This window comes from Leptosomus discolor, chromosome 1 (genome assembly GCF_034619465.1).
Source record: "Leptosomus discolor isolate bLepDis1 chromosome 1, bLepDis1.hap2, whole genome shotgun sequence".
In the NCBI taxonomy this organism is placed as follows: domain Eukaryota; kingdom Metazoa; phylum Chordata; class Aves; order Leptosomiformes; family Leptosomidae; genus Leptosomus; species Leptosomus discolor.
Genome location: NC_141391.1, coordinates 94,244,479 through 94,264,078, shown reverse-complemented (window position 1 = coordinate 94,264,078; position 19,600 = coordinate 94,244,479). Strand labels below are relative to the sequence as shown.

Sequence of the window (19,600 nt, the reverse complement as noted above, 5' to 3'; positions counted from 1 at the left end):
GATAGAATTAGGGAGAGCCATACTTTTTTCTGATCTGTGAAACATTAGCTTTATCCGATCTGAGAAATATTAAAGTGTGTTATTGCTGCCAGTCTACTGACCAAAGAGGGTTATTAACTCGCTAGCTTTGCCGAGAAAAGGGTCTCTGCCGTGCAGAGGAATCCCCTTTAAAAGAGAGGGTACAAAGGATTCACCTACCCCGAAGCCCACTGAGTGGGACAGGACGGGAAGACAGGGAGATCTTTCTCCCAGTGATCTGGATGCAGCAGTTGAGTGCGCCGTTTGCAAGTTTGCTGGTGATACTAAACTGGGAGATGCTGTTGACTCTCTTGAGGGACGGCACGGGAGCCCTTGCAGAGGGATCTGGATAGACCGGAGCACTGGCAATCACCAGTGGCTCAAAATGGGAAAAGTGCCACATTCTGCACCTGGGAACGGACTAAGGGCCGGCCTTGGGAAGTGCGAACGGGGAGAGGAGTGGCTGGAGAGCAGCCCTGAGGGCAAACTACACCCTGGGGTGGATTAAAAAGCATCTAGGTCTAAGAATCAGGTGAAAGGCCAGCCAGGCAGATAGCCTGGTGGGAGTCTGTGATAGACTCCACCCAATCACCATGAAGAGGCCGGTGAAATATTCTGTAAGCAGCTGGGAGAAGTCTTGCCATGTCGCTAGCCCTTGTTCTCATGGGGGACTTGAGCTTAGAATCATAGAATCATAGAATCATTCAGGTTGGAAAAGACCTTTGAGATCATCAAGTCTGACCCTCAACCCTCCTCTACCAAGTACACCCCTAAACCGTATCTCCAAGCACCACGTCTAAACGACTTTAAACACAATAAGGGACGGTGACTCAACCACCTCCCTGGGCAACCTCTTCAAACGCCTGACAACACATTCAGCGGAAAAATGTTCCCTAATGCCTAGCCTGAACCTACCCTGGTGCAGCTTGAGTCTGTTCCCTCTCATTCGATCATTAATTACCCGTGAGAAGAGACCAGCACCTGCCTCTCTACAATGTCCTCCTGGGTAGTTGTATGCGGAGATGGGAGTTGGAGAATCCACAAAAGACTCAATATGAGTTATATCAGGAAACTCGTTTTATTGTGCAGATGCACTTTCTTATATAGCATAATTTTCCAAAGTCATCATGATTTGCAGTTTTTCATAAACTCTAATTGTGCTATACATACATCAGTCATCTGCTTCTACCTATCACTTTACTATTAATACTAATGCGTTCCGCCTCATACGGATGTTAGCTTCTAATCCTTCTATTCTGACCCTCAAGGCCGAAGCGTCCTTGAGGCCTACTATATTAGTTTAGACAAACTGTTCAACAGAGTTTTCCCTGTGCAGGCCCTCTAGCATTCCATGCCTTTTTTCAGCGAGCTACGCTCCCACAATTCCCCCTTTTTCGTTTTGCACAAATAAAACTCTGTGAACGAGACTCGATATGCCTTTCTGCAGCAAATTCCATACAAAGCCTAACCCTAGCAATAGCAATATAATTATAATAAGCCATCGTATGCTTTCTTTGATTAAGCCTAGTAACCAAGGGGAGAGATTTCCAAAGATGTTTGCAGCCATAAGTCGAACAAATTCGTATCCTGAATCTTTTAGCTGTGCTCCTTCAGCCACCGCAACTGCTGATGAATCAATTCTCCATGATGGCTCAGGTTGAAGCAACACATCCCTTGGACATCTTCACACCCATGATCTTGTGCTAGAAGCAAGAAATCAATAGCTGCACAGTTCTGCAAGACCGCATGTCTTAAGCTATTTTAATCTAATAGCATCTGTTCTAATCTGTTCTAGGATTTGCGTAGTTACATTCGACTGCTTTTTCGGACCAGCAAGTTAATTTCTCTATTTGCTTGCCTCCTTTTTTTTTTTTTTTTTTTTTTTTTTTGTAAAAAGAGGCAAAGTGCTATTAACACTGCATCTCACTCACTCACGCATTCAAATATTGGTAACCAATTTTACACTATCACACAAGGAGCTCCTTTACACCATTCACACAAAAGATACAAGAAGACACCTGTAAACATGATTACTACAATAGCAACCACAGCACCAAGCAGACTAACCTCATTCACATCGTTAAATATCAGTGCGAGTGGTGAAAATACACATTGACATCAATGCCGATTGGTGCACAGTGTGAACATTTAGCAAATTACAAAAAACAGACCAGAAAGAATACCTTTTTCCGTAGATGGACCTTGTCTGCCCCTGCAGCGAGCCAGATTGAGCCAGGGAGCCCCTCCGAGAAAGGGTCCCGGGGCGCGCCTAGGGAGTCCCAGTCCTCATTGGCTCCTGCAGCCGGACAGAGATTGTCGCATCTAGGTTGTCAACTGAATCTGAGAAAACTCAATAACAACTAAGTGTTATCAAGCAGGTATTCTCCATTCCCCAAAGCACTTCAAGAAATCTGACAAAAGTTTTTATATCTTTTACGTAGAACCCCCTTTTTCGGTTTTTTTTTTTTTTTTTTTTAACAACAAACAAATAAACAACAACAAAAAAATAGTTTTAAAACAAGGACCTGCTTTGACCTTATTGTAACGACTGAAAAATTAAGTACTTTTTACACCTGCCTGACAAACACAAACCTACAGTGCAATTACAATTTGATATGCCGTGTAACTGCGGAAGTTTGATTTACAAAGGAAATGAAATGAGTTTACATTGGCTCATAAAGTGACCCCTTGTCCCATAACTGAAACATCTCTTTTGCTTGCCTCTCTCCTTTCTATCTATGAGGGGTTGAACAGCACTGTATACAGCAGCAGCAAGTAAGAACGCGATACCATTGGTGCGTTCTATAACTTCAAGCATATCAGCTACTTGTGCATCTCTGGGTAGGGTACTTAAAGCTTTTTTTTGTTGTATCATTAGCATTCTCAAAGGCAAACATTTTAAAAACCTTTTCCCTCATTCTCTCATCCAAATCTGGATGACTTCTAATAACCTGATATAAACAATCAATAAAAGAAGGAAAACTTTCTTGTGGACCCTGCTTAATGTTGGCAAAGGAATATACCTTTCCTGGTTCCCTGATTGAAATTATTGCTTGGTAAGCTAACTGCTCTGACGATTGTAATACCTCTCCTATAAAACCTTGTTGTAAAGCTGCGCTCGCAAAAGGACCTTGGCCTGTTAGCATTTGTGCTTGTACCCCACACAATGGATCCCCTTGCTGCCTTGGTCGTGCAGCCTCCTGGTCACAGAGTTGTTGCCAGGCCTTGGAGAACATAAGCTGCTGAGAAGGGGACAAAAGAATGTTAGCAATCTGTTGTGAATCAAGTGGTAACAAAACACCTGCTGTAAAAATAGATTGTAATAATTGCTGAGTATAACTAGATTGAAGCCCATATTGTGATACTGCTAAACATGCTTTTTCAAGGATTTTCCAATCAAATGGTTCCCATTTTCTACCTCCTGCCTGATCTGTAACAATAGGAAAGGCAGAAGGAAGAAAATTTCCTTCAATCAGGGCATCACGAATAACTCCTTCCCATCTTCGTCCTGCTTCTTGTTCACTTAATAGTGTATTTGACAATGAAGTAGTTGGCACAGGCATTTGCGACAAAGGCACTGGTAGTGATGACGGTACAGCAAAAGGATTATGAGTCGCAGCGTTTTCTAGATTCTTCTTGTTGCTGTCCGCTGCGATATTGAGTTCCGATAGTTTGTTTATGAGTTGCTGTAGGACTTCATCAAACAGTTCCTCTTTCTGCTTTTGTTTTGACATGATCCCTGGAGAAAGAGAGTCTTCCTGTAGGCGGGTCGTTGTGACGTCGGGATAAAGGCGAGATTCTAGGCGGGTCGTTGTGACGTCGGGATAAAGACTTGATTCTACTGGTTCATGTACTTGTCCCTTTTCTTTGCCCACGCCCTCTTGTAGTTTTTCTGCGTTCTCCGTCGAGTCCCTTGTTACTGCGATCGGGTCGGCGCCATGATGGCGCACCTCCTCCTCCGAGGGTGCGGTCCCCGCGGAGGCCCCTCTAGCCCCCGAACTCGCGCTCTGTGTCTGATCGGGGTGAGATTCCGCAGTCGTTTCACGACGAGGCGCGCGCCTTCCTTTTCTCTCCTCCCGCCTGGTAACTCTGTGAGTCACCGCTTTTCCTCCGGCGGTGCGCTCGGCCCCCCTGCAGGGCACTGCCCATCGGGGCGGGAAAACGGCGGCGCAAGCGGGAAGACCTCAGACCCGGGAGACATCTGGGGTTTCGTAAATACCAACGAACTCTCGACCGCATTAAGTCGTCTCACGGCGGCAGCCGCCACCGATAGTTCCATTTTGTACTTTTTCAAACAGTTAGTTACTTCCCGCCACGGCGCCCCCAGCCTTTCTGCCGTTCGGTCCTTATCAATAACCGCATCCCATAACGAGTCCCCACATCTACGCCACTCGGACACATCAAACAATGTGCTTGAGTCCGAGAAATGTCCTTTTACATATCCCCAAGTATAAAGAGATATTAAAGTCTTTTTTCCAATATTTACACCCAGCTTTCCCAGAAAGCTTTCCAATAGTGATAAAGTTACTTCTTTTTCCATTATCTTACCGCGGTGTCGAGGGTTTTTTTTGTTTGTTTGTTTTTTTCCTCCGGCTTTCCCTGATGGGCCGCCTGTTTTCTCCGGCTTTCCCTGATGGGCCGCCTGTTTTCTTTTTTCCGGCTTTCCCTGGTGGGCCGCCTGTTTTCTCCGGCTTTCCCTGACGGGCTGCCTGTTTTCTCCGGCTTTCCCTGATGGGCCGCCTGTTTTCTTATCTCCTTTTCTCTGCCGAGCTCCAACTCTGCTGCAGAGGCAAGCTTTTTCCTTAATTTCCCTGAATGTGAGTCCTGCTCATTCTTCGGGTCCCTGTTCGGGCGCCACTTGCGGAGACGGGAGTTGGAGAATCCACAAAAGACTCAATATGAGTTATATCAGGAAACTCGTTTTATTGTGCAGGTGCACTTTCTTATATAGCATAATTTTCCAAAGTCATCATGACTTGCAGTTTTTCATAAACTCTAATTGTGCTATACATACATCAGTCATCTGCTTCTACCTATCACTTTACTATTAATACTAATGCGTTCCGCCTCACACGGATGTTAGCTTCTAATCCTTCTATTCTGACCCTCAAGGCCGAAGCGTCCTTGAGGCCTACTATATTAGTTTAGACAAACTGTTCAACACAGTTTTCCCTGTGCAGGCCCTCTAGCATTCCATGCCTGTTTTCAGCGAGCTACGCTCCCACAGTTGTAGGGAGCAATAAGCTCTCCCCTCAGCCGCCTTTCCTTAAGACTAAATAGCCCCCGTTCCCTCAGCCGCTCTTCATCAGACTCATTCTCTAGGCCTTTCACCAGCTCTCTTGCCCTTCTCCGTACCCACTCCAGCACCTCACTGTCTGTCTTGTATTGAGGTGCCCAAAACCCGACACAGTGCTCGAGGTGTGGCCTCAGCAGTGCCGAGTACAGGGGGACGATCGCCTCCCTGCCCCTGCTGGCCTCACTATTCCTGCTACAAGCCAGGAGGCCATTGGCTTTTTTGGCCACCTGGGCACACTGCTGACTCATGTTCAGCCGCTCATCGATCAGCACCCCCAGGGCCTTTGCTGCCGGGCAGCTTTCCAGCCACTCTTCCCCAAGCCTGGAGCGTTGCATGGGGTTGTGGTGGCCCAAGGGCAGGCCTCGGCCCGTTGATCCGGCCTGCCCAAGTCCCGCTGCAGAGCCTCCTTACCCTCAAGCTGATCAACACTCCCACCTAACTTGGTGTCGTCTGCAGACTTACTAAGGGTGCGTTCTACCCGTTTGTTGAGACCGTTGGTAAAAACGTTCAACAGAAGTGGCCCTAGTACCGACCCCTGCAGAACAGCACTGGTGGCCGGCCACCGGCTGGATTTAACTCTGTTGGTCACCACTCTCTGGGCCCGGCCGTCCAGCCCGTGTTGGACCCAGCAGAGCGTATGCTCACCCAAGACACAAGCAGCCAGTTTCTTCGCTAGAATTCCATGGGAAACAGTGTCGAAGACTTTGCGGAGGTCGACAGTTGGAATACATGATCCTTGTCGGTCCCTTCCAGCTGTTCTGGTAATTGGTAAATCATCTATCGAACAGAACAGCCCAGCCCAGACCAGACTTGGCTTGGGAAGAACTGGTTTAATTTGCTGCCTATTGAAAACTTAGGGAAGCGAGGAACAAAGGCAAAACACGGCTCCCACCCCCACCCTTTTTTTCCTAGGCTCAGCTTCACTCCACCAAAAGTTCCTTCTTCCTCTCCCCACTCCCCCAGGGGCGCAGGATGATGGGGAACGGGGGCTCTTCTCAGTCCATACCAGCTCCTCTCTCTGCTGCTCCATTCTGCTCACACTTTTCCCTTGCTGCAGCGTGGAGTCCCTCCCAAGGGCCACAGTCCTTGAGGAGAAACCTGCTGCCGCACGGGCTCTGCCCAGAGCACGGTTTCTTCGGGAAGTGCCCACGTGCTCCAGAGCAGGCTCCTCTGTGGCCTGCGGTGTGGGTACCTGCTCTGGCGTGGTCCTCTCCAAGGGCTGCAAGGCAATGCCTGCTCCACTTGGATCCTGCACAAGGGCAGCAGGGCAGTCTCTCCTATGCTGCCTGGAGCGCCTCCTCCCCTCCTCCTCCTTTCCCGCCCGCCCCTTGGCCATCGCAGGGCCGTTCCTTGCACTTCTTTCCTCACTCCTCATGCTGCCGTGCAGCATTTTGCCTCTTCTCACACAGGCCACCCCCGTCGCTCCACTGCTGCCGAGACACGGACACCAAATGCACACGTTTACCCCTACCAAGAGCGACCTTCTCAGGTGCCTGACAGGTGCTGGCAGTAATTGTACTTGGGAGGAGCTGTGCGGGAAGAAAGCAGTAGGTGTATGCACATCAACCACCTCCCAGCAGCTATCAAACTGCATCCAGAGGTGGAGGAGCCTGCAGCTGCCGGTGAAGATCTGGTGGTCAGAAATAGAGGAACCCGATGGCCTCCGTAGGCCTTTGCGAGTTTGCTTTACGGGACCACCCGCCTGAAAGGAACAGCTGGCGGAGAAGCAGTGAGATGCCGAGATGGAACGTCTGATTTCAGCAGCGTCCTTTGAAGGAAGCGTGCAAGTGCAGAGGGGCTGTGGGAGGGGATATCCAGAAGGCCAGAAGAAGAGAGAGGAGAAAAGGAGGTGCAAAATGCCTGTGCATAAACATAAGCAGGGCTAGCGTAAATTCGAGCACAAGGTCCATCGCTCTGTTACAGAGACGAGATGGACCCAAGGTCTAACAAGCGGTGGCTGGTAGCAAAGGCAAAGAGAGGCTGAGTGAAGAGCTGTTCAAGGCCACCAGCAGCTGGACTTCGGCCATAGGGCTAGCAGGAATTTACTGAGTAGAGCTTGCAGGACCATCTCCCAACTGTGCTGCTCCTCGTGCTGCCGCAGGAGGTCTGGCGTGGCTGCGTCTGTGCAGTCGCCCACCCTCAGCATGTATTGCACGATGCTCAGCACGGTCAGGGTGTGAGTGATCCCCTCAGCCACGGCCAGGACGAGGAGGGAGAGAAGTTGCTCAGTGGGGCTGGGTGGGAGGGAGGTGTCAGCTGGGGCAGCAGGGGCAGGAGGCGCAGGGGCCCGGGGACGGGTGGGAGAGGGGGCGAGGGAGCTCGGAGGCAGCAAGGGCAAGGTTGGTGAGCACTGCAGGCGTGGGGGCATATCCCCACAGCTCCCCAGGCGCTCACCACTGCTGGCATTGCTGGACAGAGAGACATCCCCTAGATTTTCAGCACATCACTGGAGTTCAGAGATCCTTGCCTGCTGGTCCTGTACTCATTACTACTACGACTACTTTGGTTTGCACCTCCATGTGCTCTTTCCCTGACAAAGAGAAAGGTGACCGCTTGTGGTGGGCTGATCTTAGCCAGAAGCCAGGCAGCCGTAAGAAGTGAGACCCAGCGATGGAACACCTCATTTCAGGGGCATCTTTTGAAGCAAGCCGAGAAGTGGCCTGGGGCACGGGAAAGGAGGCAGGGAGGAGGGGATGTGGAGAACACCAGGGTGAAGAGAAAGAAGATCAGGAGGTGCTAAATCTAAGCATAAGTGCAACCACTGCCAAGGTAACTTCCAGCACAAAATTCCTCACTTTGTTCGACTGGGGAGATGGAGCCAAGGGGTACCATTCCCTAGCAAAGTGTTGCCCAGACACTCGCAGACAAAGGATTTCTCAAGCGAAGCAAATTTATGGACATATTTACATTGGGTGAAGCCCTCCTGCACCTCCGGGCAGGAGGAGCATCACAGCTGGGAGCAGGCGCAGAGGCTGCGCAGGAGGCAGGGCCTTGGCTTCTGTTCAGCTCGTGACAGGGCAGAGGAGGAAGCACAACACGTTCTCCGGCAGGCGCTCCGCAGGGATGCAGGGGTGCCTTGCCGGCAGCTCGCCCACGGCGCCCGGCTTGGTGGGAAAAGTGCCCGATGGATGGGCGGTTTCAGGGGCACGAGCAGCAGGCGGTCGATGATGTCGTCCTTGTGGGCGCTCAGGTCTTCTTCGTAGGCGCTGCCCGCTGCCATGGCCAGATGCAGCCCCGTCAGAAAGTTGTTGCTGGGAAGCGCGTGGCCAATGCAGCAGAGGTCCCGACCTTCTCCGGAGACTTGTCTTGACCCAGACTGTCCCAAGGGTCTTCTGGTCTGTCCTCCAGGCCTCTCTCCTTCTCTCTCTCGTCCTCTGCTCTGCTGGAGCTTCCCTGCTGGCTGCCCCTCTCCGAGTCAGCTCTCCTCTGCCTGCGCAGCATGTAGAGCCAAAGCAGCAGGACCAGGGTTTCGACAGAGGCCCAAAACCACCACTGCTGGCCGGTAGCGAGGAGCACGCCTTCCCGAGGGAGGCTGTGCAGTTTCTGAGTGAGGATGTGCACTTCCTGGCTCCTCCTCTCCATCTCCTGCAGCAGCCAAGTCTCCTCCTGCTTCTGCTGCTCCTCATGGTGCTGCAGGAGGTGCTGCGTGTCCCTGTTCATCGGGCCACCCACCCACAGTAGGTACAGCATGACGCCGAGCACCGCCAGGATGCGGGTCATGAGGAAAGCCATGGCCTGGAGGAGGAGGGAGAGCAGGGTCTCAGTGGGGCTGGGTAGGAGGGAGACGGCAACTCGGGCAGCAGGTGCAGGAGCCACAGGAGCCTGGGGCGGTGGGGGACAGGGGGTGAGGGAGCTTGGAGGAAACAAGGGGAAGGTTGATGAGCGCAGCGGGGAGGGGGTATATCCCCACAGATCCCCGGGGCACTCGCCGTGGTGACAGCCCCAGGCACCTCTGCGTCCAGCCCCGAGGGCAGCCCCTACCCTGCCCAATGCACTCCCCGCAGTGGCTGCGCCCGCGCCCCAGCCTTAGAAAACCTCCCGGGGGTGGTGCTTCTGCCCCGGCCCTCGTCCAGCCCAGCCTTCCCCCCGCCTGCCCCGCTCACCGCTGGCCTGAGCCGTACTGAGGCGGCAGTGCTGCCGGCTGGCACCCTTGCTGACCCCCCTTTGTGACATCTTCTCTGTGATGTCACAGCTGCCAGAGCCCCACGGCGACACCCTGCCCGCCCGGACACGGCCGTTGCAAAGCTCAAACCCCTCCCGGCAGGACAAGGCTCCCAGGGCCGCTAAACCTCCCCAGAAAGAGCAGCGGGGGCAGCACAAGGGTGTCCCTGGCTTGCACAGGGAGCTCCACGCCCGGCGAAGCCCCAAGGTCAGGCTCCCGCCTCCCTCCACGCCACCAGCACCACCACCACCAGCAGCATCACCACCAGCAGCATCACCAGCAGCATCACCAGCAGCAGCAGCAGCAGCAGCAGCAGCAGCGGCAGCAGCAGCGAGGCGCCTTTGGGGAGAAGTTCTTTCTCATGCTTTCCTACGGGCACACGGAGCACACGCGCTCACCCTTCTGCTGCTCCAACCCCTGTTGGGTCGTCAGGGAGCTGCGTTGCACCCAGAGACTTTTGACTGCACCGCCTGACACGCCATCAGGTATCCATTTCTCAGAAGAGCTATGGAGGCGTATCTCTCAGTGGTCATATCACTACTGTCCCCACGAAGAATGAAAACTAAATACAAAGTAAAGACCAAGCAGATGGTTTCCCTCACGAGCAAGCTGGCTGAGCCCCGTGGCCGGGCTTCCAGTGCTGGCTCCCTTCACAGCTGCAGCAGCTGCAGCAGCAGCGACGAGCTTTGGTCAGGGACAGAGCAGAGCCAGTTCTGCTCCCGCCTCCCCGAGGGGTTTGCTCCTTGGGACCCCTGCAAGCGGGCTCCTTCCCTCTCCTGCCCTTGCGCCCCTCCTGCTGGGGCACGACTTGGCCCTGCAAGCCCCAAGAACGGAGGGGAATGAAAAGTGTGTCCCCAGGTCAAGCAGAAACTATCCTGCAGCTCCTACCCGAGGGTGCCTGCTCGAGCCCTGTAGGGACAGGCCGGGGCTGGAGAGACCAGGATCTGCAGGCGGTGGGACAGGTGGTCACGGGGAGAGGAATCACAGAATCACACACAATCACAGGATGTCAGGGCTTGGAAGGGACCTCGAAAGATCATCTAGTCCAACCCCCCTGCCAGAGCAGGACCACCTACAGTAGATCACACAGGAATGTGTGCAGGCGAGTTTTGAATGTCTCCAGAGAAGGAGACTCCGCAACCTCTCTGGGCAGCCTGTTCCAGGGCTCTGTCACCCTCACAGTGACAAAGTTTTTCCTTGTGTTAATGTGGAATCTCCTGTGCTCCAGCTTGCACCTGTTGCCCCTTGTCCTGTCACTGGCCATCACCGAGAAGAGCCCGGCTCCATCCTCCTGACACTCGCCCTTTACATATTTATTGACTTTGATGAGGTCCCCCTCAGTCTCCTCTTCTCCAAGCTAAAGACACCCAGCTCCCTCAGCCTTTCATCAGAAGGGAGGTGTTCCACCCCCTTAATCATCTGTGTGGCTCTGCGCTGGACTCTTTCAATCCATTCCCTGTCCTTCTTGAACTGAGGGGCCAGGAACTGGACACAATATTCCAGATGGGGTCTCACCAGGGCAGAGTAGAGGGGGAGGAGAACCTCTCTCCACCTACTGACCACAGCCCTTCTAACACACCCCAGGATGCCATTGGCCTTCTTGGCCACGAGGGCACCTTGCTGGCTCATGGGCATCCTGCTGTCCACCAGGACCCCCGGGTCCCTTTCCCCTACGCTCCTCTCTAACAGCTCAGTCCCCAACCTAGACTGGTACGTGGGGGTGATGTTTCCCCGATGCAAGTCTCGACACTTGCCCTCGTTGTATTTCATTAAATTTCTCCCCGCCCAGCTCTCCAGCCTGTCCAGGTCTCGCTGAATGGCAGCACAGCCTTCTGGTGTGTCAGCCACTCCTCCCAGTTTTGTGTCATCAGCAAACTTGCTGACAGTGCACTCTGTTCCCGCATCCAGGTCATTGATGAATATATTGAATAGTACTGGTCCCAGTACCGACCCCTGAGGGACTCCACTAGATACAGCCCACCAACTAGACTCTGTCCCGTTGGCAATAACTCTCTGACTTCTTTCCTTTAACCAATTCACAATCCACCGCACTACCCGGTCATCTAGACCACACTTCCTCAGTTTAGCTGTGAGGATGCTGTGGGAGTCGGTGTCAAATGCTTTACTGAAATCAAGATAAACCACATCCGCTGCACTGCCATCCTCTATCCACCTGGTTATGTCTTCGTAAAAGGCTCTCGGGTTGGTCAGACATCACTTCCCCTTGATGAAGCCATGTTGACTGCTCCTAGTGACCCTCTTATCCTTGATACGCCAAGAGACAGCACCGAGGATAAGTTGTTCCATCGCTTTTCCAGGGATGGAGCTGAGGCTGTAGGACGGGTCTGTAGTTACTCAGGTCCTCCTTCTTGCCCTTTTTGAAGGGACGTTTACTTTCCTCCAGTCGTCAGGCACCTCGCCCGTTCCCCACGACTTACCAAAGGTGATGGAGAGTGGTCTAGCAATGACTTCCGCCAGCTCCCTCAGCACCCGTGGGTGCATCCCACCAGGCAGGGCCCATGGATTTATGTGTGTCCAGCTTGCTTAATTGATCCCTAATCAAGTCCTCATCAGCCAAGTCAAACTCCTCCTTTACCCTGATTTCCTCTGGGGCCTCGGGGGTCAGGAACTGCTGAGGACAGTCTCCAGCAGTATGGACAGAAGCAAAGAAGGCATTCAGTAACTCCGCCTTCTTTGAAGCCTCTGTCACCAGGGCACCCGCCTCGTTCAACAGTGGGCCTACATTGCCTCTAGTGGTGGTTTTGTCTGCAATGTATTTGAAGCAGCCCTTTCTGCTGTTATTTGACCTCCCTTGCAAGGCTCAACTCCAAGGAGGCCTTAGCTTTCCCAGTTGCCTCCCTACATCCTCTGACAGCAGTCTTACAGTCCTCCCAAGTGGCCAACCCCTCCTTCCAAGATCTATAGACTCTCCAAAGGAAGGAGAGGGCGGAGGCTCCCATCCTCCCTGGGACACCTCCTGCCCTCCCTCCTTGCTCTCTGGGGGGCTGCAGCCAGCTCAGCCCCAGGCGGCAGCTCCTTTGGTCGCTTTGCCCTAGTTGTACTAGAGCTACCCAGGCAGCAGCCAGCGCCTTGCAGTGACCCCGGCCGCTGGGAGCGGCCCTTGTCACACAGCAGCGGGCGTAGGGTTTGCTGGGGGGTGGATGCCAGATGCTGCCGGACGCCCAGCCAGGTGCTCGCTGCCTGCCACTTCTCCAGAGGGCGGAGAGAGAAAGGAAGACGGAAAAGCTGCTGGGTTGCAAGGAAGTGTAAAGGACAGTCTGTTTTTTTGCCTTAAATAACCTGTTGGGCAGATTTTATGTATGTATCTTGAACAAACCTGTTTTACAGGGTAAGTTTTGTATATTAGCCCTAAAAACAGCCTGCTTCGCCCTACAGCCTGCTCTGGGGAGGGAACAAGCCCTGCAAAGGTGGAGCAGTGCTCCCTCCTTGGAGATAAGACATGGAAGCGGTGCTCCCTCCTCGGAGATCAGAGGGTGGAGAGGTGTTCTTCTTCAGAGACTTTAGTTGGGGCGATCGATAAAGGGAGGCTTCGGTTGGAACAAGCTACCCAACCTCCTCTATCCAAGCGGACAAACCCCGCAGAAGAGGGGTGCTCCTGAACTTGGGGAGGCCCACTCCCTTATCTACAGGTGTACGCTGGCCTTGGGGAGGTCCACTCGCTTACCTATAGTGGACAGAAACCCCCTTGGACGCACCAAAACGTTGCATACTGCGCCTGAGTCCTAATTAGCATGGGAAGCGAGAAGAGGAGGGGCTAACGTGAAGAGGACTCATAAATATGAATGAAAAGGGACAATAAAAATGCCAATAATCAAGACACAGGTGCGCACCCACCACTGAAGAACCAAAGATCAGACTGGACCCGCGAGGCAGCGCTGGACCCCAGGAGTGGTCATAGCTCTTTCCCTCTCTCTTTCTTTCTTTCTCTTTTTTTTTCACTCTATTGTTTTTCCCTTCTCTCTCCGTATTATTAGATAGAATTAGGGAGAGCCATACTTTTTTCTGATCTGTGAAACATTAGCTTTATCCGATCTGAGAAATATTAAAGTGTGTTATTGCTGCCAGTCTACTGACCAAAGAGGGTTATTAACTCGCTAGCTTTGCCGAGAAAAGGGTCTCTGCCGTGCAGAGGAATCCCCTTTAAAAGAGAGGGTACAAAGGATTCACCTACCCCGAAGCCCACTGAGTGGGACAGGACGGGAAGACAGGGAGATCTTTCTCCCAGTGATCTGGATGCAGCAGTTGAGTGCGCCGTTTGCAAGTTTGCTGGTGATACTAAACTGGGAGATGCTGTTGACTCTCTTGAGGGACGGCACGGGAGCCCTTGCAGAGGGATCTGGATAGACCGGAGCACTGGCAATCACCAGTGGCTCAAAATGGGAAAAGTGCCACATTCTGCACCTGGGAACGGACTAAGGGCCGGCCTTGGGAAGTGCGAACGGGGAGAGGAGTGGCTGGAGAGCAGCCCTGAGGGCAAACTACACCCTGGGGTGGATTAAAAAGCATCTAGGTCTAAGAATCAGGTGAAAGGCCAGCCAGGCAGATAGCCTGGTGGGAGTCTGTGATAGACTCCACCCAATCACCATGAAGAGGCCGGTGAAATATTCTGTAAGCAGCTGGGAGAAGTCTTGCCATGTCGCTAGCCCTTGTTCTCATGGGGGACTTGAGCTTAGAATCATAGAATCATAGAATCATTCAGGTTGGAAAAGACCTTTGAGATCATCAAGTCTGACCCTCAACCCTCCTCTACCAAGTACACCCCTAAACCGTATCTCCAAGCACCACGTCTAAACGACTTTAAACACAATAAGGGACGGTGACTCAACCACCTCCCTGGGCAACCTCTTCAAACGCCTGACAACACATTCAGCGGAAAAATGTTCCCTAATGCCTAGCCTGAACCTACCCTGGTGCAGCTTGAGTCTGTTCCCTCTCATTCGATCATTAATTACCCGTGAGAAGAGACCAGCACCTGCCTCTCTACAATGTCCTCCTGGGTAGTTGTATGCGGAGATGGGAGTTGGAGAATCCACAAAAGACTCAATATGAGTTATATCAGGAAACTCGTTTTATTGTGCAGATGCACTTTCTTATATAGCATAATTTTCCAAAGTCATCATGATTTGCAGTTTTTCATAAACTCTAATTGTGCTATACATACATCAGTCATCTGCTTCTACCTATCACTTTACTATTAATACTAATGCGTTCCGCCTCATACGGATGTTAGCTTCTAATCCTTCTATTCTGACCCTCAAGGCCGAAGCGTCCTTGAGGCCTACTATATTAGTTTAGACAAACTGTTCAACAGAGTTTTCCCTGTGCAGGCCCTCTAGCATTCCATGCCTTTTTTCAGCGAGCTACGCTCCCACAATTCCCCCTTTTTCGTTTTGCACAAATAAAACTCTGTGAACGAGACTCGATATGCCTTTCTGCAGCAAATTCCATACAAAGCCTAACCCTAGCAATAGCAATATAATTATAATAAGCCATCGTATGCTTTCTTTGATTAAGCCTAGTAACCAAGGGGAGAGATTTCCAAAGATGTTTGCAGCCATAAGTCGAACAAATTCGTATCCTGAATCTTTTAGCTGTGCTCCTTCAGCCACCGCAACTGCTGATGAATCAATTCTCCATGATGGCTCAGGTTGAAGCAACACATCCCTTGGACATCTTCACACCCATGATCTTGTGCTAGAAGCAAGAAATCAATAGCTGCACAGTTCTGCAAGACCGCATGTCTTAAGCTATTTTAATCTAATAGCATCTGTTCTAATCTGTTCTAGGATTTGCGTAGTTACATTCGACTGCTTTTTCGGACCAGCAAGTTAATTTCTCTATTTGCTTGCCTCCTTTTTTTTTTTTTTTTTTTTTTTTTTTTGTAAAAAGAGGCAAAGTGCTATTAACACTGCATCTCACTCACTCACGCATTCAAATATTGGTAACCAATTTTACACTATCACACAAGGAGCTCCTTTACACCATTCACACAAAAGATACAAGAAGACACCTGTAAACATGATTACTACAATAGCAACCACAGCACCAAGCAGACTAACCTCATTCACATCGTTAAATATCAGTGCGAGTGGTGAAAATACACATTGACATCAATGCCGATTGGTGCACAGTGTGAACATTTAGCAAATTACAAAAAACAGACCAGAAAGAATACCTTTTTCCGTAGATGGACCTTGTCTGCCCCTGCAGCGAGCCAGATTGAGCCAGGGAGCCCCTCCGAGAAAGGGTCCCGGGGCGCGCCTAGGGAGTCCCAGTCCTCATTGGCTCCTGCAGCCGGACAGAGATTGTCGCATCTAGGTTGTCAACTGAATCTGAGAAAACTCAATAACAACTAAGTGTTATCAAGCAGGTATTCTCCATTCCCCAAAGCACTTCAAGAAATCTGACAAAAGTTTTTATATCTTTTACGTAGAACCCCCTTTTTCGTTTTTTTTTTTTTTTTTTTTTTTAACAACAAACAAATAAACAACAACAAAAAAATAGTTTTAAAACAAGGACCTGCTTTGACCTTATTGTAACGACTGAAAAATTAAGTACTTTTTACACCTGCCTGACAAACACAAACCTACAGTGCAATTACAATTTGATATGCCGTGTAACTGCGGAAGTTTGATTTACAAAGGAAATGAAATGAGTTTACATTGGCTCATAAAGTGACCCCTTGTCCCATAACTGAAACATCTCTTTTGCTTGCCTCTCTCCTTTCTATCTATGAGGGGTTGAACAGCACTGTATACAGCAGCAGCAAGTAAGAACGCGATACCATTGGTGCGTTCTATAACTTCAAGCATATCAGCTACTTGTGCATCTCTGGGTAGGGTACTTAAAGCTTTTTTTTGTTGTATCATTAGCATTCTCAAAGGCAAACATTTTAAAAACCTTTTCCCTCATTCTCTCATCCAAATCTGGATGACTTCTAATAACCTGATATAAACAATCAATAAAAGAAGGAAAACTTTCTTGTGGACCCTGCTTAATGTTGGCAAAGGAATATACCTTTCCTGGTTCCCTGATTGAAATTATTGCTTGGTAAGCTAACTGCTCTGACGATTGTAATACCTCTCCTATAAAACCTTGTTGTAAAGCTGCGCTCGCAAAAGGACCTTGGCCTGTTAGCATTTGTGCTTGTACCCCACACAATGGATCCCCTTGCTGCCTTGGTCGTGCAGCCTCCTGGTCACAGAGTTGTTGCCAGGCCTTGGAGAACATAAGCTGCTGAGAAGGGGACAAAAGAATGTTAGCAATCTGTTGTGAATCAAGTGGTAACAAAACACCTGCTGTAAAAATAGATTGTAATAATTGCTGAGTATAACTAGATTGAAGCCCATATTGTGATACTGCTAAACATGCTTTTTCAAGGATTTTCCAATCAAATGGTTCCCATTTTCTACCTCCTGCCTGATCTGTAACAATAGGAAAGGCAGAAGGAAGAAAATTTCCTTCAATCAGGGCATCACGAATAACTCCTTCCCATCTTCGTCCTGCTTCTTGTTCACTTAATAGTGTATTTGACAATGAAGTAGTTGGCACAGGCATTTGCGACAAAGGCACTGGTAGTGATGACGGTACAGCAAAAGGATTATGAGTCGCAGCGTTTTCTAGATTCTTCTTGTTGCTGTCCGCTGCGATATTGAGTTCCGATAGTTTGTTTATGAGTTGCTGTAGGACTTCATCAAACAGTTCCTCTTTCTGCTTTTGTTTTGACATGATCCCTGGAGAAAGAGAGTCTTCCTGTAGGCGGGTCGTTGTGACGTCGGGATAAAGGCGAGATTCTAGGCGGGTCGTTGTGACGTCGGGATAAAGACTTGATTCTACTGGTTCATGTACTTGTCCCTTTTCTTTGCCCACGCCCTCTTGTAGTTTTTCTGCGTTCTCCGTCGAGTCCCTTGTTACTGCGATCGGGTCGGCGCCATGATGGCGCACCTCCTCCTCCGAGGGTGCGGTCCCCGCGGAGGCCCCTCTAGCCCCCGAACTCGCGCTCTGTGTCTGATCGGGGTGAGATTCCGCAGTCGTTTCACGACGAGGCGCGCGCCTTCCTTTTCTCTCCTCCCGCCTGGTAACTCTGTGAGTCACCGCTTTTCCTCCGGCGGTGCGCTCGGCCCCCCTGCAGGGCACTGCCCATCGGGGCGGGAAAACGGCGGCGCAAGCGGGAAGACCTCAGACCCGGGAGACATCTGGGGTTTCGTAAATACCAACGAACTCTCGACCGCATTAAGTCGTCTCACGGCGGCAGCCGCCACCGATAGTTCCATTTTGTACTTTTTCAAACAGTTAGTTACTTCCCGCCACGGCGCCCCCAGCCTTTCTGCCGTTCGGTCCTTATCAATAACCGCATCCCATAACGAGTCCCCACATCTACGCCACTCGGACACATCAAACAATGTGCTTGAGTCCGAGAAATGTCCTTTTACATATCCCCAAGTATAAAGAGATATTAAAGTCTTTTTTCCAATATTTACACCCAGCTTTCCCAGAAAGCTTTCCAATAGTGATAAAGTTACTTCTTTTTCCATTATCTTACCGCGGTGTCGAGGGTTTTTTTTGTTTGTTTGTTTTTTTCCTCCGGCTTTCCCTGATGGGCCGCCTGTTTTCTCCGGCTTTCCCTGATGGGCCGCCTGTTTTCTTTTTTCCGGCTTTCCCTGGTGGGCCGCCTGTTTTCTCCGGCTTTCCCTGACGGGCTGCCTGTTTTCTCCGGCTTTCCCTGATGGGCCGCCTGTTTTCTTATCTCCTTTTCTCTGCCGAGCTCCAACTCTGCTGCAGAGGCAAGCTTTTTCCTTAATTTCCCTGAATGTGAGTCCTGCTCATTCTTCGGGTCCCTGTTCGGGCGCCACTTGCGGAGACGGGAGTTGGAGAATCCACAAAAGACTCAATATGAGTTATATCAGGAAACTCGTTTTATTGTGCAGGTGCACTTTCTTATATAGCATAATTTTCCAAAGTCATCATGACTTGCAGTTTTTCATAAACTCTAATTGTGCTATACATACATCAGTCATCTGCTTCTACCTATCACTTTACTATTAATACTAATGCGTTCCGCCTCACACGGATGTTAGCTTCTAATCCTTCTATTCTGACCCTCAAGGCCGAAGCGTCCTTGAGGCCTACTATATTAGTTTAGACAAACTGTTCAACACAGTTTTCCCTGTGCAGGCCCTCTAGCATTCCATGCCTGTTTTCAGCGAGCTACGCTCCCACAGTTGTAGGGAGCAATAAGCTCTCCCCTCAGCCGCCTTTCCTTAAGACTAAATAGCCCCCGTTCCCTCAGCCGCTCTTCATCAGACTCATTCTCTAGGCCTTTCACCAGCTCTCTTGCCCTTCTCCGTACCCACTCCAGCACCTCACTGTCTGTCTTGTATTGAGGTGCCCAAAACCCGACACAGTGCTCGAGGTGTGGCCTCAGCAGTGCCGAGTACAGGGGGACGATCGCCTCCCTGCCCCTGCTGGCCTCACTATTCCTGCTACAAGCCAGGAGGCCATTGGCTTTTTTGGCCACCTGGGCACACTGCTGACTCATGTTCAGCCGCTCATCGATCAGCACCCCCAGGGCCTTTGCTGCCGGGCAGCTTTCCAGCCACTCTTCCCCAAGCCTGGAGCGTTGCATGGGGTTGTGGTGGCCCAAGGGCAGGCCTCGGCCCGTTGATCCGGCCTGCCCAAGTCCCGCTGCAGAGCCTCCTTACCCTCAAGCTGATCAACACTCCCACCTAACTTGGTGTCGTCTGCAGACTTACTAAGGGTGCGTTCTACCCGTTTGTTGAGACCGTTGGTAAAAACGTTCAACAGAAGTGGCCCTAGTACCGACCCCTGCAGAACAGCACTGGTGGCCGGCCACCGGCTGGATTTAACTCTGTTGGTCACCACTCTCTGGGCCCGGCCGTCCAGCCCGTGTTGGACCCAGCAGAGCGTATGCTCACCCAAGACACAAGCAGCCAGTTTCTTCGCTAGAATTCCATGGGAAACAGTGTCGAAGACTTTGCGGAGGTCGACAGTTGGAATACATGATCCTTGTCGGTCCCTTCCAGCTGTTCTGGTAATTGGTAAATCATCTATCGAACAGAACAGCCCAGCCCAGACCAGACTTG

The 19,600-nt window shown here is 51.0% G+C and overlaps 1 protein-coding gene and 1 long non-coding RNA gene across 2 annotated transcripts; both read right to left on the bottom strand.

Moving 5' to 3' along the window:
• Window positions 1-1,073: 1,073 nt before the first annotated feature.
• LOC147416259 (uncharacterized) lies at window positions 1,074-6,650 on the bottom strand. Its single transcript, XM_086482102.1, has 5 exons — window positions 6,356-6,650; window positions 5,793-6,091; window positions 4,680-4,875; window positions 3,149-4,201; window positions 1,074-1,721 (listed from the first exon to the last, which is right to left on the bottom strand). The coding sequence occupies exons 1-5, from the start codon at window positions 6,648-6,650 to the stop codon at window positions 1,615-1,617; spliced, it is 1,950 nt and encodes a 649-aa protein (XP_086338228.1). The 3' UTR covers window positions 1,074-1,614.
• A 7,893-nt stretch (window positions 6,651-14,543) lies between these two features.
• Window positions 14,544-18,647, bottom strand: LOC147416258 (uncharacterized). Its single transcript, XR_015183787.1, has 2 exons — window positions 16,622-18,647; window positions 14,544-15,191 (listed from the first exon to the last, which is right to left on the bottom strand). It is a non-coding gene; the product is annotated as an uncharacterized LOC147416258 (long non-coding RNA).
• Window positions 18,648-19,600: the final 953 nt, after the last annotated feature.